General features: G+C 37.7%; 1 protein-coding gene across 2 annotated transcripts in view; it reads right to left on the bottom strand.

Annotated features, from left to right (window-relative positions):
* The window catches only part of LOC145666320 (DNA-dependent protein kinase catalytic subunit-like), a 289438-nt gene that overhangs the window by 79895 nt on the left and 190895 nt on the right, over positions 1-18648 (bottom strand). For both annotated transcript variants that reach the window (XM_081733421.1, XM_081733422.1), the window contains 5 exons: positions 15726-15870; positions 12143-12322; positions 8310-8446; positions 3572-3755; positions 2185-2311 (listed from right to left, as the gene is read on the bottom strand). In XM_081733421.1, the coding sequence (XP_081589547.1) occupies positions 2185-2311; positions 3572-3755; positions 8310-8446; positions 12143-12322; positions 15726-15870 (773 nt within the window). The remainder of the gene's footprint in view (positions 1-2184; positions 2312-3571; positions 3756-8309; positions 8447-12142; positions 12323-15725; positions 15871-18648) is intronic.

Here is an 18648-nt window from a genome sequence, read left to right as displayed (position 1 = left end):
TCTTTTTAGAACCCTCAAGAGGCACTTGGGAGGACAAAAATTCCACACCGACTACGAAATCAAAACGCGTATGCTGAAATGAATAAAGATCGTCCGAAAGAATTCTATGGAGTAAGGATACAAGCACTCCCACACCGATGGGACAAGTGTATACGTGTACATGGGGAGTACCTTGAAAAAGAACAGTAACTAATTCGCATGTTGGCTTCTCTATGCAACAGAAAAAAAAATCCGGTTATAACTTGGATGTCCCTCGTATGCAAAAAATAAAATATCTTATGGCTTCTTATTATTACACTTTCATTGAAATGCTTATCTAAAGGAAGGGAAGTGAGGTTCAAATATTTTTCATAAATATATTTTTTTTTCTGAGTGAAGAATGGCTATTTCTGGTACTATTAATGAAAATTCTACTAATCTCGTCTCACTCAGAAGTGTTCCAAATTCTATTTTGATCAAATTATTCACATAACTTCAAATTTCGCAACATATAGTCTCTTACATTTTAAAATGAACTAATTTGTACTTTAGTTATTTTTTTCAGCACTGATGCTGAGATATACACCTGTATTTTGAATGACTATGCTTAAGGAAAGTGCATACGGAATACTGATGTTAAAAATGATACGATATTATTAAAATAATTTCGAACCTTTACTTGGGTTTGTATCCGAGGTATTGTACTCTCAAGCGAAGTATAAATGTAAGACTACTCAGAATAAAATAAGTTGTCTACTTCGAGGTCACAAGCACAGACTAAAATGAAATGAAATGTTTAAGTTTTACGTCCCATGGTTATGCCGGCAAGGATAAAGGAGACGGCGATGATGAGAAATGAAATGGTGGAATGAAGAAAGTGGGAGGAAACGGGAGAACCTCGAGAAAACCCAAATACACGGTGTCTATCCACCAGAAAGCCCACTTAGCACGAGCTGGGATCGAACCAAGGACCCCATGCAACAGAGGTGAACGCTCTGCCACTGAGCCACCGCGGCCCTAAGCACAGACTTAAGTTTAACATGAGCACGCATAAAGCATTCGAAATCAACAATATAATAGGTATCTTCTGCCGCAGTACAAATAAAAATGTCACATCCCACACAAATCTATAGGGTATAACAGGATTTTTTTAGTCTTTCAATGTTTGGTCCATAGACCTGCTTCAACCTAGCGAATCCAATTTTATTTGCTGTTAAATTATTTGCTCTGTATTACTTATTTTATTAACATATAATGATTTATTTACTGATTCAAGTACAACGGTATACATTACACAAATATCAGTAGACTTAGATAATACAAAGGTAACTTTACTCATTTTTACATACTGGGCTGCGGTGGCTCAGTGGCAGAGCGTTCACCTCGGGTGCATGGGGTCCTTGGTTCGATCCCAGCTCGCGATCAGTGAACTTTGTAGTAGACAAACACCGTGTGCGTGGGTTTTCTCGCAGTTTTCCCGTTTCCTCCCACTTTCTGCATTCCATTCATTTTTCATCAAAATCTCATTTAGCCTAGCCAGCATAATCGTGGGACGTAAAACTTATAATTTCATTTTTACATATTGTTTTACTTACGAGAAAATTTAAATAAAAGACACAAAATAACTTCTCAGAAACAGCTTGATTTGTTTTCATATTCTAATTAGCAATACATTTCCGAAGTTCTTCTGGTTCATGAATATCTGAAGTTTGAAAACAAATACCTTAAGAAAATGACTATGCATATAATTAAAGAAATAACTAATTGGAATGATAAAATTGGACAAAAACGAAAGTACTTCAAGGTAACATACTCATGGTATTTGCTTCCGACTCAAACGTAGTAAGGAGTGGGATCGAACCCATGATATGAATCATCGGAAATGAACACCTGCTTACAGCTATGTATTCTTTTCCTTTCTTAACGTCCCACATTTATGCTCTGGAGCTAAGGAGATGGTGATGATGGAATGAACGAAATAATGTCGGAGAAAACAGGAGAACCGCGAGCAAACCCATGCTCACGATGCATGTTTATCCACCATAAAGCCCACATTGCGGAGTGGGATCCGAACTAGCAAACCCACGATTAAAAGTCAGCGTCGTACCACTCAGCCACAGCGGTCGGCACCCAGCTACGCAATGATGCGGTTCTAAGACTTAGGTATGACAATCACGTAATAATGGTATAAGACACGATACTTACCAAGACACTCCCACGCATTAATTAAATTTTGTAATTTTCTGTTGCCCGCTTCTGCTTGGCATATGTATTTTTTGCTAGAAGCAATACGCCACAGTAACTTCAATGTCGGATTATTGCCCTGCATTACCTGGAACAAAATACACAAAAGAGCGCTAACAACAATTTTGTTTGATTGTATTAAATGAATTCTGATCGTGAAACTGGAGACAATTAAAACTGGGAAGGATTGTGTTCTGAGAGATGTGGTTGTACGGCAGAAGAAAAAAGGGGGATCGAAATATAATTAATGTATTATATCGAAGATGACATTCTTACGTAATAATAATAATAATAAAAATGAAGTCGATTTTTCGTCAAGTGACCTGCAAAGATCACTTATAATGAGCGTAAAATATTCAGTTTGAAATACATTGATCGAAAAACATTTGACGAATTTGTGAAGACATCCATCACATAAATGAAACGCGCTTATATTTGAACTGAACGTGGGTACAATTTATCAATACAATAATTAATTACCAAAAATCCGCCAGGAACATTCACATATAATTCTTTTAGTCTTCTTAAATTTCATTCTGCTATTTTAGTTTTCAGTCAGTCTATGATTTACATGCTTTTAATCATATACGATAACTGAAAAAATCATGACAAGCTCGGGAATCAAATCCAGAATTCCCGTATTTTGCAGTCTTTGTGTATCATTGAACTCGCTCCTATGGAAGAACTAGTGTGACAAAAATCGGTTATTTCCCCCCTTTTTTCATACACTCCTGTGGTACTTTCGCAACAATTTTTATAGAGGTAGTTGGTGAGGATATCAAATTATATACCAGCAACCAGATTCCCTCCATAAAAATTGTTGTGTGAGTACCTCAGGATTCTGAAACATGTATTTTTGGACAATGCACATATTAATTCCTAAGTGAAGTTCTGACCCGACTACGGTAGGTTTCATAGTTTTGGAGTTTTTAACCTTTAAACTTCATTTTTTTCATGTTTTCAGCAGCCTATAACTTCGAAACTAAGCATTTGTGCACCCAGGTTAGTCTATACTTTTTGTCTTATCTTGGTGTTAGGAATCACCTCCCAAACGTTGTCGGTGTTGTTTTGAAACACTCTGTATAATCTATTTAATATATACAATATACATATATGATAAAGATGTAATTAATGTTAAATTTTTCAAATTAAATACGGGAGCCGTTGTCGAAAGTTCAAGGAAAAGACACTTTTTCTGTCTTACTTTATCACCTTCCCCATCCTTTTTTTTCCCCTATGAAACATGCTCTAAAAATTCTATTCTTTACTATCACTTAAGATTGAAGAAATGTAACTCCTATTTTCAACAACCTTTTACATTTTCAGGTGTCCATTTAGCTTTACTTACGTCATTTGTCTTTGTTAAGTATCTTTCAGCCACAGCATAATTGTTATGATTAAGCGCTAGCTCCACAAGAGAAAGCCACATCAGATGCCAATTCTTCCTCACAGCTTCACACAGCTCTTGCTTTTTGGCATCGTCTGAAACGTTGCTTTTTATGTGCTGCTCTAGCAAGTTCAAACACGTGTTCCTGTGAAAATGAAACTTAAATTACCAATAAGTTTACTGTATTTATTACTACATACTGGATGTTTAGGCATTGAAAACCTGGAAAATAGGCACTTAAATTTAAAAATAGGCAGTAAAATAGACACTAAAATGTAACTCGAAATAATGAAAATAAATTTAATACTGAATAGAATTAAAAAATAAATTCATCATAGATAATGTTCCAAGAATATAGAAACATACCTGTTTGTTAATATCTTATTTTACTGTATGTATAAAAACGAATTGACATGAATTCCATGCATATTTGGTAAATATATTTTATACAGCACTTTATCACTATAATAACAGTCCAAAGTTTTACGGCATCTTATCACTACAAATAACACTTATATTTCTCGAAAGAGGCAGAATTCTTTCTTGAAATACTAAATTATATATTTTCCCAATAAAGTTTTATTTTGAAGAAGATGCATAGAGTGGGCAATATTAGGCACTAAAGCAATTATTTAGGCAGGAAGGGTCGAAATAGACAAAATAAAATTGACTTAAATTGAAACTACAGCCCACGATATGAACTTTAAAATGTTATTTTTGATCATATCTTTAAGATTAAAAAATAGGCATTTTGCCTAACATCCGGTCTCTATTTATTACAGTCAGCACATAGAATTTCGCCGTTTTGCGTCATGTTACTATTTGTAAATCAAAAGGCAAAATTATAATTTGGATAATTATATTGCGCTAAAACTTCAAAATTAGGGATGGCCAAAATTTTACGGAATCCGGATAATTTATTTTCCGGAACCGGAAATTTCACGTTTCGGATTTCGGAAAAAATCCCGAATTGGCCATCCCTATTCAAATTACATTGGTAAGATCTATTATGATAACGTTTATGTTCCGACAAAAGCAAAATAACTTGTAGCAAAAGGGTAACTATAGATGATCAGGAAAAGAATGGAACACGTTGTGATCTTGAACTTTTGCCACAATTTCTTTCAAAAAAAAAAAAAAAAAAAAAAAAAAAAAAAAAAAAAAAAAAAACCTCTGGGAACTATGCAACCATGAAAAGCTTTTTCTTTCTCTTTTTTCTTCTTATTATTTTATGTATTTTTTCTCCAACGAAATTACCGTTTTAAAATGCTAACAGCGTTTGAACTGCAACTTTGAAATTTCTAGCACCTTTTTGCGAAAATGAGAAATTTCGATTAGAATTCTGAAATTTTGTTCCCCTTTCTTTCTAAACCATTTGGCGTAACAGCCCAATGTGTGGTCTGGTGGAACTACGTCGAACCTAGCGACGAACGCGTGATCTACGCGCCGCGTCACCCTATCGCTAACCGGAGTATCACCTATGACTAGTAGCCGTCACGTTTTTTATTCACGTGACTCCCCAGTTTGCCTCACGACGCTGGGTGGACGCCGAAAATTGGGGAAGCACCGCCCGGAAAGTCGAACCCTGGACTACACGGACATGAATCCAACGCTCTAACCACTACAGTACGGTATCCGTCCTTTCTTTCTACAGCTTCATCCCCGCAGATATAAAAGAACGCCATCTGTTTTGTGCCAAACTAATTCAGTTGACATTGATACACATTACTTTATTCTGTGACGGGAACAAATGAATCAATGACTGCAGAACGGACTTAAGTCACATTTTTCTGAAATTAGGTTTATGAACTGTTCCATTTGTCCACGGGTATACTCAACTTTGTGCATAGGAGGGACAAGAAGTGTAGAAGGTGTTAACAATGGTTGTAAACGAATAATTGAACTGTAAGTCGAGCACAAGAGAAGTCTGCAGTCCTGGATTTAAAAAGTTTTTATTTAATATCTCAAAGCTTCACCAAATAGACTTAAGCCCTTTCTACAATGACTGATTCAAATAATTTCGCAGCTGATACGGCTGTTACACGTGCTGTGGAACAATGGATGCGTCTTCTAACGGTTTAACAGTTTTACAACATGGATGGAAGAAGCGCATTTTTGTAATAGGTGACTTGGTGGAAAAATAAAGTTCCTTCTATATCAGGGACAATAACTTTCTTATATATCTAAATAAAGCGTTATTAGAATATATATATATATATATATATATATATATATATATATATATATATATATATATATATATATATATACGACGGGGGTTAGATAAGTCTCCCGCCTAAAATAGTAAATGAACTCATATTTCAAAACACTTATGGTATGTTATGTAACTATATTTTAGAGGATGTTTTGCAAAAGTAATCGTAAATGTATTTCACATACTTCTCTTTTGTTGCAAGTTTGAAGTGCTCATGGCGGAGCACATCGTGACTTTTACGAAATGTGAGAAGAGAGTAGTCATCAAATACCTCTCTTCTCAAAGAATTTGAGACCGAAGGAAATTTTTGATGAATTAACACAGACAATGGTCAATGACTGGCCTTCACATATCACAGTGAAGTCGTGGGTACCAGAGTTCAGGAGGAGTACTGAAGATGAGGAGAGGTATGGAAGACCCAAAACAGTGGTGCCGTGGAAACTGTGAATCTAGTGCACGACATGATCTTTGCAAACTGGCGAAGTGGTCTGTCACGTATTGCAGAGACCCTGGGATCAGTGTGGAGCGTGTGTATTATATCGCGCATGAAGAAATTGGTATGAATAAATTGTCGGCAAAGTAGGTACCCAGGAGCAGATCAGAAGCGGACAAGAAAGGACTGCTCACATACTGTTTTCGCCGTTTTTCAGTGAGTGCTTCTAATTTTATTAAACAAATTGTTACTGTTGATGAAACGCAATCATATGTGTATGATATCGAAACCAAAACTCAGTCTATGCAGTAGTGCTATAGTGGGTCACCAAGATCGAAAAAATGTCGCAGACAAAAATCCGCTGAGAAAGTGATGGAGGTCATATTTTGAGATTGTGAGGTGGTAATACTGAGTGAATATCTGAAAAAAGCCACTAAACTGAATGTTGAAAGATATGTGCTGGAAAAATTGCATACCACATTGAAGAAAAACAGGCGACGAAAACTGTTCAAACACACAGCCTTCTTGCAAGACAATACTAATCGTCACAAACAAGCCATCACAATGCACAAACTGTGTGAACTGAAGTTCGATATCATTGACCATCCCTCCTATTCTCCAGACCTGGCCCCCTCGGACTATTATCTTCTTCGAAAAGTTAACAAGCACTTGAAAGAAACTGATTTTAGACACACTAATGACGCCATTGCAGCTGTAGGTATGGTTTGCAGCACAAGACAAAATGTTTTATTATCATGGGATAGAATTGCTGCAGGTTCGTTGTATTAAATGTGTCAACCTACTTGGAACTACACCGAATAAAATGCAAACACTGTGTATCTGGCGTCACGTTTTCATCCGAGTCCAGACACTTATCTAACCCCCATCGTATATTACCGCATGTGATATATTGTATTCTGCTATAACTATAGCCCTGAAATCATTTATTACCACTTTCCTGTATGTATAAGTTTAGCGAATCCTTTTCAGAACCGGGGTTATATGAGTCATGGATCAACAGTTTAAAGTGACTTTCAAAGCACTGTAATGCATTCAATTTGCAATACTCGCCCGCAGGGAGTCGAACTACTATTTTCAGTACTACAAACTTTCAACCCATTCAAACTGTAGAAATACAGTACCTTTTTCAACCATTTTAAACAAATATACTGCAGTATATCAAATTTTAAAAACCCGAAATTATTATAAATATTTAAACTTTTGTAAAAATCTATGTTAACAATTCAAGGCTCGCTTGAGTACAAAATATTAACTGCCTGAATTAAATGAATTAAGTCAGGGTGTTTCCAGTATCTAGTTTGCTTTATTGAAATAAACCCAAAACTTACTTTATTCTATCAGACATACAAGTGGAACTTCCAGACAAAGATATATGAAAGGCATGCGGATTGCATTCCGCAGTTTTACATAAAAGGACCACCTACGTTCACTCGACACAACACTTTAAGTCTATACTTCAGTTCTAGACTTGCCATTCGCCTAGATGTTACATAAGCTACAGAGGAGGCGGAGACTACGAGGTTTTACTTCAGCTACTACAAGGATCACAATGTACGAGTAAGTGCCTTTTTCATATTAACCTTATCTGATAATTTCAAATTCCTTGCTTCGTATCTCAAGCACAACCTTTATACACGTTATAAGAGCAAGTAATGAAATTAAAACCTCTATATCACTCAATTAACAGTTTCCTATGCTCTTCAATTCATGTTTCTCTCTCGCAATATTCTGTGAGAAATCAACTTAAGATTTAGATACACGGAGAACCTATAGTCAAAGGTTCGATTCTCAGTTTACGCCCCAGTATTAAGGATTCTTCACAGAATGACGATATATTTCTGAAGTTTTAAAAAAAATACTCCAGTAGCAAACAGATACCGCTTTTTTTTCTTCTATTTTATCTACACAAATACTTTTTGAAACAAAAGCTGAAATCTTTCAGAAAAAAAAATCAACTGATTCAAATCTCCCTTAATTTCAAATGACCTATATGCCAATACTAATACATGAAATAGACGTAAATTCTTTACCTGTATGTTAATCTTGTCACCCACGCATCAAGAGAATCAAGGTGACTTGGTAAATTATTTGCTGCTTGGTTTATTAACTTCACTGCACCCCTTTGAAACTTCTCAGCATTAGCAATTTGTATAACTTCAGCAAAATTCTGAAAAGAAAAATCTTATCTTCTACAAATGTATATCAATGATACAAATCGCATATTTTTCGCGTAGCAAGACAACTATACATTTTCGAATTAGTATTATTATTAAGAAATCTTCTTTTCAAAACATTCTGGCCCAAGACTTATGTTTAAAATGCTCTCTTCTCAGAACTGTACGAGGTCAATTCAATGCTTTAGTTTAAAATGAAGATCTTAAACAGCTAAAGAAGAATCACATTTATATATATTAACGTAAGGAAAAAATAACCTTTTTTTTTTTTTTTTTTTTTACTCGCCAGATCATCTGTAGGTGCAAATTCATAACTTACAAAGAATGAAAATGTGAATGACTGCACCAGGACTCGAATGCGGGATCTCTGACATACTCTGCCGATGGGTTAATCACTACGCCACCCAGTCCGCTTTCCACAACAGCCATACACTCTTTCACTTTCCGCTTAGACTACGTGGCTTGTACCACAGATTCCTGCTGTGCTTGGACAATGCAGTGTCCATAAATGAAAACACAGCAGGAGTCTGTGGTGCAAGCCATGTGGTCTAAGCGTGAAAGACTGTATGGCTGTTCTAGAAAGCGAACTGGGTGGCGTAGTGATTAACGCTTCAGTGCGGTATGCCCGAGATCCCGGCTTCAAGCCTCGGTCAAGTCATTCACATTTTCAATCTTTGTAAATTAGCGTTTTTAAGATTGCAACTTTTTGAGGTAAATTTTAGACTTTTAGTCAAATAGTTACTGCTTCCTTACTATTTATCGTAGGATCATGGTTCATACCTCGTTTCTTTCAGGATAGAGCGTACTTTCCAACAATACCACTCGCTTGTCCGTATTATATACCTGAAAAGGGAAAATCGGGAAAAACCAGATTTTTCGAAAAAAATCTATCTTTGCGCCCCTCTGGCCCGGACCTCGGTTGACGTGAGGATCTGAATTATATATATATATATATCAACCGTTGTTATGTACGTAATACGAGGGGGAGTCAAATGAAAACCATAATTATTTTTTTTAAATATTATTTATTGGTCACACAGGGTACAGAAGTAAATCACTTTTCAACATAGTCCCCTCCTCGTTCAATGCAAGTCCGCCAGCGCTTCGGAAGAGCCTGAATACCTGCAGAAAAAAAAGTCTTTTGGGCGACGGCGCAACCACTCGTGCACCGCGTTGCGTACCTCTTCATCGGAGTGGAACTTCCTGCTGCCCATTGCTTCTTTGAACGGACCAAACAGATGGAAATCGCTCGGTGCGAGGTCTGGCGAGTAAGGGGGATGTGGGAGGCATTCAAATTTCAGGTCTGTGATGGTCGCAACCGTTGCACGCGCTGTATGGGGCCGTGCATTGTCGTGTTGCAGCAGCACACCGGCTGACAGCAATCCACGTCGTTTCGTTTTGATGGCAGGCCGGAGATGATTTTTTAGGAGGTCCGAGTACGTAGCACTCGTCACAGAGGTTCCTCGTGGCGTGTAGTGTTCCAAGATGATGCCCTTTTCGTTCCAAAAGAGGATCAGCATAACCTTCCCTGCAGACGGCTGTGTCCGAAACTTTTTGGGTTTCGGTGCTGAGGAGTGGCGCCACTCCTTGCTCGCTCGCTTTGTTTCAGGCTGATGATAATGCACCCATGTTTCGTCACCAGTGACGATTCGTGACAGGAAGGCATTACCGTCACGTTCAGCACGCCACAAAAGGTCTTCGCACGCATCAACACGTCGCTGTTTCAGTTCAGGCGTCAGTTGTCGGGGCACCCATCTCTCAGACACCTTATGAAACTGGAGAACATCATTCACAATATGATGTGCCGATCCATGACTCATGTGTACACATGCTGCAATTTCGTCTATTGTCACACGGCGGTTTTCCAAAACGATGGCTTCAATGGCTGCAATGGTCTCTGGAGTCACTACGCGCCGAGCCTGGCCGGGGCGTGGAGCATCGGCCACAGACGTAACACCATTTGCAAATTTCCGACACCATTTGCAAATTTCCGGCACCATTCATAGATTTGTGGCAGTGGCAAACACGCAACTCCATACTGAACCTTCATTCGCCTAAAAATGTCAATCGGTTTCACACCTTCACTTCGCAAAAACCGAATCACAGAACGCTGCTCCTCGCTGGTGCATGTGGCTAGTGGGGCTGCCATTTTGGAACTGTTGTTGCGCCGGTGTTTGTGCATTTGCCGGCTGCTGCCACCTAGGAGACATCCGGCATAATATCGTAAACAGGCATGCCAACTTACAGCTCACTGGCGCCATATGCGGATTTTTATTTCTACTTTTATGGTTTTCAGTTGACTTACCCTCGTACATGCACAAAATTTCAATCTTGTATCTTAAAAACTAAGGTCGGGAGAAATTTTTGAAAGTCCGAAGGTGAACCATTATATATATACTTCAAAAATTTACTGCGTCAATACTATTTGAGCTAGAGTCATGGTTCAAACGCCATTCTCTTCAGTATAACGAGCCCCTTCCAATGATACCACTCACATGTCCGTATCATACACCTGAACCGGAAAATTCGGGAAAAGTCTGGATTTAAAAACAATCCCCCGGAACACGTTGCCCCTCTGGCCCGGGCCTAGGTTCACGTAGGGATTTGAATTTTTTTAAAAAAAAAAGATACGTTGTTATGTATATAATACGTATGCAAAATTTCAATCTTTTATCTTGAAAACAAAGGGCGGAAAAAATGTTAAAAGTCTGAATAGCCCAGACCCATATAAATTTTATTTAGCCCATATAAATTTACTGTGTCATACTATTTGGCGTAGAGTCTTGGTTCAAACGCCATTTTCTTCAGTGTAATGGGTTCTTTTTAACGGTACCACTCGCATGTCCGTATCATACACCTAATCCAGAAAAAAACGGAAATTTTCCTGAAAAAATAATCATTTCCGAACACTTGCGTCCCTCGGGCCCGGTCCCGGGTTCACGTCGAGATCTTAAAAGAAACTTAGAAATACCCAAAAGTGCACACAATCCGTATGCAAAGTTTCAATCTGATATCTTGAAAAATAAAGGCGTGAAAAATTTTTGAAATTTGCCTTAAGAAAAAAAAAAAAGTCACCCCTCCGCAACCACTTGGCGCCGTCAAGCTGACCATCCGATTCGAAAAAGCATCTGGGATATTCTTTGGTTCATCCTTGACTTGAGCAATAAAAAAAGTGGCTTAAATACCTGTTATAGAACCTATATAAGCGATACTACGCCATGGTAACAAAAGTTACCATAAAATCTAAAACGGTTAAAGAATCCTATTTATTTGATTTACTTTCGATAAGAGTACAAGGTCAACATTTTTTTTAAACAGTAAGATTGAACATTAATTCCAAAGCTATTTCTTTTTACATCGCAAGGAAATGTTGAGTTGATTTTGAGTTTAACGTCCCGTTCAGCAGCGAGGCTATACCGAGACGTGGACCTACTAATTAACGTGGAATCCGAACCACATGAGCTCTCGCCGGGAATCGAACTCAGGTCTACCACGCCATCGCAAGGAAAAGACTTGTCATTCCTTGTACCGACAAAGTATGATCCTTAACTTTTTCTTCAGACAGCCTTGATATCTTATTGCTAATAAGTAAAAATGAATTACTACATGGATTCTTTATTTGTATAATATTTCCAAGCGAAAAAAAAGGAGGTATAATTTCACTCAATTCACAATCATACTAAGCTAACCTGTAATTCAGCAACGTTCTGTAATTCTTGAAGTTTCGATGTCCTCACTTTATGCATCATGCTGCTAATGTAGGACCATTCTTGCAGAAACAGGGAGAAGTGCACATTCGTATGATATGTAGTAAAGTTAACTTGATCTCTTTTCGCACAAAGTACAGCCATCTCCTCACTGAAGTGACTCTGTATATATTTTTTTAAAAAAATAATAAAATAATTAGTTTCGTTTTATGCAAAATTAGTATGCTGAATTTTAGCCTTCATTACGCTGAGTTTGAGATACATAACTTCATATTGCATAACACTTCACTGAGTCTTGTAGTTAAGTACCTATGCATCCTAACTTTAATGTTTTTTATTGTTCAACTTTTGCTTTTAGGATACGTAAATTTGATTTAAGCTACTCGCTGAACAAAACAATACGCTTATTATAAAAAAATATTAACATGTAACAATTTCGTCAACTATCTACTTTGGCTTCATCAGGCACCATGAATACACAGGTAATGACAGACTTAATATATAAGAAACAGCAAAATAATACACGCATCCTGATTGGTTACATAAATCTACAACAGCCAATCCCCTTTCACCATACACCAAGAAAAAAAAAGCTGTCATTCCTCTCTCCCTCCCCTCCTTTGACAAACGTATACATTCATTTCTAAGAGCTAGGCCTAACATAATTAACAAAATAAGCTCTACAATTACCTTATTAAATACGAGTATAATATAAATTATAAGTAAACAAACATAAATAAATAAATAATACTAAATTCACAAACTAAATCTTTACAATTAACTTAATTAATCTTTAAGACTCCGTAATAACTTATTTTACTTTTCATCAATTTTAAGTCCAGAATTTCAGTTCATGACGTAATCGCCTCCTATTTTGATAAACCTTGCTTCTTTCCATCTTCTAACTAATTTTCTCTCCTCTAACTTTCAAGAGGTTACTAGAGGTACTAAGGGAGACGCGAAGAAAGAGGAGGCAATGATGGAGAAAGAAGGAGCAATATACAGGGTTTTCATAAAGTCTGGACGGATTTAATTCGCTTATAATTTACATAAAAATGCTCATATTGAAATCAAATAAAGTGCAAACGGTAGCGGAAGGATTAAATTTTTACCTGTAATCTGCACCAGCTCAGTTCATTCACCGCCACACCTCCAACTGGGCGCCATTTACGTCCACACATTCGCGTAGGCGGCGCTGGAAGCCACTCACAGCGTTCCGCCGTGTTTGATCCGAAATGCCAGCCACAGACGACCTGATTTTGTCCTTAAAGTTCTCCAAACCACTTGGCTTCTTTGCATAAACTTCCGTTTTCACATGACTCCAAAGCCAGAAGTCGCAAGGGGTAAGGTCGGGTGAAAACAACAATGGATGGAATTTGGTAAGAAACTGACCCTTGCCCTCCCTCTCCCTCTCTCAACGTGTTCAGAGTTGCTGCTTATCTAACAGTGTTGCCAACTAAAAATTTAATCCTTCCGCTACCGTTTGCACTTTATTTGATTTTATTATGAGCATTTTTATGAAAATTATAAGCTAATTAAATCCGTCCAGACTTTATGAAAACCCTGTATAGAGTCCAACGCAGTGAGCGTGACATATGCTACATTGGGGAAACGGGAAAGAGATTAAAAGAGTGATTAAAAAAACATTAGGGTGACGTTAGGTTTTAGAGAGACAGAAATGCAGTCTACAAGCACATAAGAGACACTGGACATACCATTAATTGGAGTGAAATGAAAGTGCTTGGGCAAGATGAGAGGAAATTAGTAATCAAAAATAGAAGAATACGATTGGACGAAGAAATTTAAGTCATACTTCGATCAAGAAGTACAAGGATTATACTTCGGATCAATACTACAGGAACAGAAGTTGTAAATCGCATAATTAGCAGCGGTTGAACAAATACAGAGAAGTGGCAGTACTGTGTGATCGTAGAGTGGCAATACGCCTTAAAAGAAAAGTTTATACAAAACAGTAGTGAGATCTGCCGTATTATACGAAGCGGAATGTTGGACGATGAAGAAGAGAGAGAGCAACAGAAGTTACATGTTGTGGAGATGAAGATGCTGCAGTGGATGTGTAGAGTGACGCGGAAGGACAGAATTAAGAATAACAGAAATACTGAGACTGTAATAAACTCATTTGTGCATTATTTTTGGTGTATCCAGTTCACACAATTTAGTTTCCGTTTATTTTAAAAGGCTGCTATATTTACACCAGCGTTATGCATTCTCGCACGGATAGCAACATCCAGCAGACGAAGCAGCCAATGGCCTTGGCAACCAGCGGAAGCCAATCACAGCTCTACCTGTTATTACGTCATCTTGGTGGGTGGAACTCACGCAAGCCGCGAGAACTAGAGAGAAACTACGCGAGGTAGCTTCCATTCGGCGCCAAGTAATGGGTTGATTGAAAGTACAATGCAAACACTGCTGTCATGAACTAATTTAAAAATGAGATAAATATTATATCCACTTGCATTTGTAATACTTAGGATTGCCAATATTTTCTGTTATTATAATATTACCTTTCTAACATAAGGACATGTAAGTATAGTATTTTTATTAAAGATAAACTCCGATTTATATGTATCATTGACGTTATTTGTGCCTGTGAAGTGCTGCCTCATGTTCTTCGCCTTGAGATGCATGGTGAAATATATTGATAGAATTTTTAGTGTGTTTAGTTGATTTTCAGGTTAAATGATGCTGAAATCTTGTCCTATTTGTAAGCTTAATGTTATTACTTGAATTTTCGCCTATGTGTAGTTAGCGGTGAAAGAAGCTATTGCTTTTGTGATAACTTGTCTCGCCGTTAATGCTCGGGAGAAAAATTCAATTAATGACTATCTACTGTAATGTTTGCTCTACTTGGATTACCATCATATGGAGTAAACATCACAAGACCAGTAATCGAAAAACTGCAGAAAGGAGACCTGGATGGTTTGTGTATGTAAGACGACGACCCTCAAAATATGTAGTCCACCGAGTGGATGTTATAGGACAATGGGAAACGACCGCGAAGCCGACCAAAGAAAAAGTGTGAAGAAGGACATGGTGCAATGTAGTGTCACAGTGGATATGACAAAATAGAAACAGGTGGAGAACAATGATCCGAAAAGGAAATCCCAGCTAACTGACAAAAAGATTTAGAAGAAGAATATTAAGTATTCAGGGCGCTCTGTAATGTTTTGTGTATTACTGAACATCTGAGGTAATGAATACTTGTCAACATTTCATAATTGTCATTTTGTAACCTATTGAACAGTTTTTTGTTAGTAATCGTCTTTTGTGATAACCATAATCCCTTCATCAGTTTTAATGTATCACAAATATTTCCAATCTGACGTTTGAGCTTACCCTATAGTTCGATTGTTCCTTTTCCAACAGAAACAATGAATTCGGCAACTGAGAACGAGTGGTTAATGTGCAAAATATTTAGAACATTTTTCAATATATTGGAAAACCTGCAGAGAACGTTTTCGAGGGTCATCGTTCATAGCGGTGAAGGCGAGCCTTGCACATTAATATTACTCTTAGCTAAAACAATAATTGAATGTAATCTTACCTGCATATATTCTCGTCTGTCTTCATTTTCCCAAGAGGACGTAAAATAGTCCATGAATTTCTGATGTTTTGAATGGATTGTATCTTCGTCCAATATAATATGAGTCTCAGCTTTAAACAGCCAAGGAAAAATGAACTCTAGTTTCCTGTAAGTAAATACGAGTGAAAAGATGATTAAGCTGGTTTTCACAAAACGAAATCAATTTTCTTTCTGATTTCATTCAACGAAACGATATATGTCTTTAAAATAAATCAGTACTTAATAAAATAATTAACATTTATTTGGCTTTATACCCAAAGTTTATGCTCAACTGGTTAATGAAGTGTGGCCTATCATCGACTAGTTGGCGTAAAGTAGCCTAAATTATTTGTCAAATAAATGAGAAAAACGTGCAATTTAAAGAACTGAAAATATACGATCAAAAATCGAACCAAGGTCTTCGACTTATCATATCGCGTGTGGCAACTAGTCTCATTCCAGACCAGGCCAGTATTTCTATGCTTGAGTTGGTGGTCTCAATGTGTGAGTGTGCTTCCTTCAGTTATCATTCTACAACTCAAGTATTATACGTTGGTTGGTTTGGACTTCAGTGTTCCTTTCAATACCAAGGCAACATAGACGCGTATTTACCGCTTAATTATAGAAACTTCTGATCTCCTGCACCAAAGGTGGGTATGCTTACCATTTAGCCACTACGGAATGAATGAAAATCAAAATAAGTATCTAGTTTAACGTCCCATGTTTATGCACCGAGCCTAAGAGAGACGGTTATGATGATAATGCATAAAACGACGAAATGAAGAAAGTGGGATGATATGAGAGAACTCGAGAAAATTCACGCACTCGTGTTTATTCATGCCAAAGCCCACTTGACAAGAGCTGGGTTCGAACCAGCGACCCTGCGCACCAAAAGTGACCACAGAGCCACAGTGGTCACAGTCACGATGGAGCTCAGCTGTCATGGATGTTTAGTAATATAGACGCCGAGTTATTTATGTAAAATAGGAATTGCGATACAATGCATATAGTGTGAATTGCAGAACACCGACTCAAGAGTAAAAGTATGTAGATGTTTAGAAGGCGAACATGTATCTTACTAGGGATGACTTTAAAGTTGAACTTTGAATCTGAGGATAATCTATATATTTCCTGAAAAGGTTTACCAAGGAAGTTCCAAGACAGGTTTCAATTCCTTGTCCGGAAGTGACCTCACCCCTTCAGGGTTGGATATATATAGAACAACTTGACCTATATATTCTATATATCAAAGTACTCCGCATGACTTCTAGATTAAAAATATAATATGCACTGTCAAATTTATCCTATATCAAGGTAATAAACTCAAAAAACATTATTTCACTATAAATATAGTATATTAATGAACCTCACTATCACGTCGTAGAGTGAGAGTTACGTGGCCCTCACACCTTACAAAGGCCAAGTCCTGACAGCATCATCTTGCCAGGACCGTGTTGTTTGAGTTGCATGACCCTCACACACAGCCACAAACTAAGATGCCTTGCAAAATGATACGACCACCAGAGTTATTCAAAATAACTCAAGACCCAAGAGAAAATGACAACGAAACAGACCGTAGAGTAATAGCTGTTTGTATGCACTAGAAAAAGACACGGAGAACTCAGGTGTTTTTTCTGATAACGAGTAGCAAGGAAAGAAACAAACCAAAAGGTTGATATTAGCTGTTGCAAAATGTGATAGAGGGCGTTACTGTAGATTGGTGAAGGTTGTTGGCGCTCAAAGCGTTTCCGATCAGGAAACTAGATTTTATGTGATTGAAGAAGGCACAGTACCGTGTTTGGAACGCGCTCGTAGTGTGTATAACGGAAGAGTAAGAAAGTGGGTCGAAGGAGCGCGCTCTCTGATTATAAAAAGAGTCAAATTACCGCTTATAAAGCTGAAGGAATGTCTTCCAGAACTATAGGTAGGAAAATTGGGCGCATCGCTTGTGTGGTGAATAACTATTCAAAACTCGGAGCAAAGTATGGTGTAAAAAAGTCGGCCGGAAGACCATGAAAACTAACACCGAGACAACTAAGAAATATATTGTGTACGCTTAGTGGTCGCAATACAAGTCTAGGCAACTTGTCCAGTGATCCTACCATAAACGTCCACAAATCAACCTTGTGCCACGCTGTGCTGCAGTGCAATGTGTTGCAATACAAGAAAAAGGAAGTTCAACTTCGAATCACCGCCGATCACAAGCGTGAGGGACTACAATGCGCGAAAGAGCATGTGCACTGGAAAGAAGAATGGAAGCGGGTAATCTTCAGTGATGAAAAGAATTTTAATTTAGACGGGCCAAATGGGTGGGCATTTATTAGCATGATTTGAGGAAAGAAAAACAGATCTTTTCCAAAGGACAGAAAGGTGGTAAATCTATAATGGTCTGGGATGAGTTTGGTGCTTATGGTGAAACCAATCTCGCTTTCCTTTCTTGCCGTATGAAGGCCACTGATTATCAAACTGTGTTCAAAGATAATCTGCTTGTGTGGTGATAATCTGCTTCCCTTCGCTAGTGTGATTGGTAGACCTTTGTGGGTCTTTCAACAGAATAATGCCTCTATACATGTGACCAATTCCACAAAAGAATGGTTTGACTACAAAAACGTAAGCGGAATAGATTGGCCTGCAATCTCCCAGGAACTAAATCCAATGAAAAATGTTTGGAGTGTGTTGTGTCGGCAAGTGTATGCTGGGAGTTCGACAATACGATTATATCGAGTCTTTGAAAGATGCTATTGTTGCTACATGGGATGCACTTGACATTTCCACGCTACAGAATTTAGTGAATACCATATTTGACCGCGTGTTTCAACTGTTTCAGCTAGCAGTGAACAGTGGTTCATACATAGGGTATTAAGTGCAGTGGTCGTATCATTTTGCAACAGTGCATTTCTCTGTA

This window comes from Thermobia domestica, chromosome 12, assembly GCF_964235325.1.
Source record: "Thermobia domestica chromosome 12, izTheDome1.hap1.1, whole genome shotgun sequence".
In the NCBI taxonomy this organism is placed as follows: domain Eukaryota; kingdom Metazoa; phylum Arthropoda; class Insecta; order Zygentoma; family Lepismatidae; genus Thermobia; species Thermobia domestica.
This window is presented reverse-complemented; position numbering and strand designations above follow the sequence as displayed.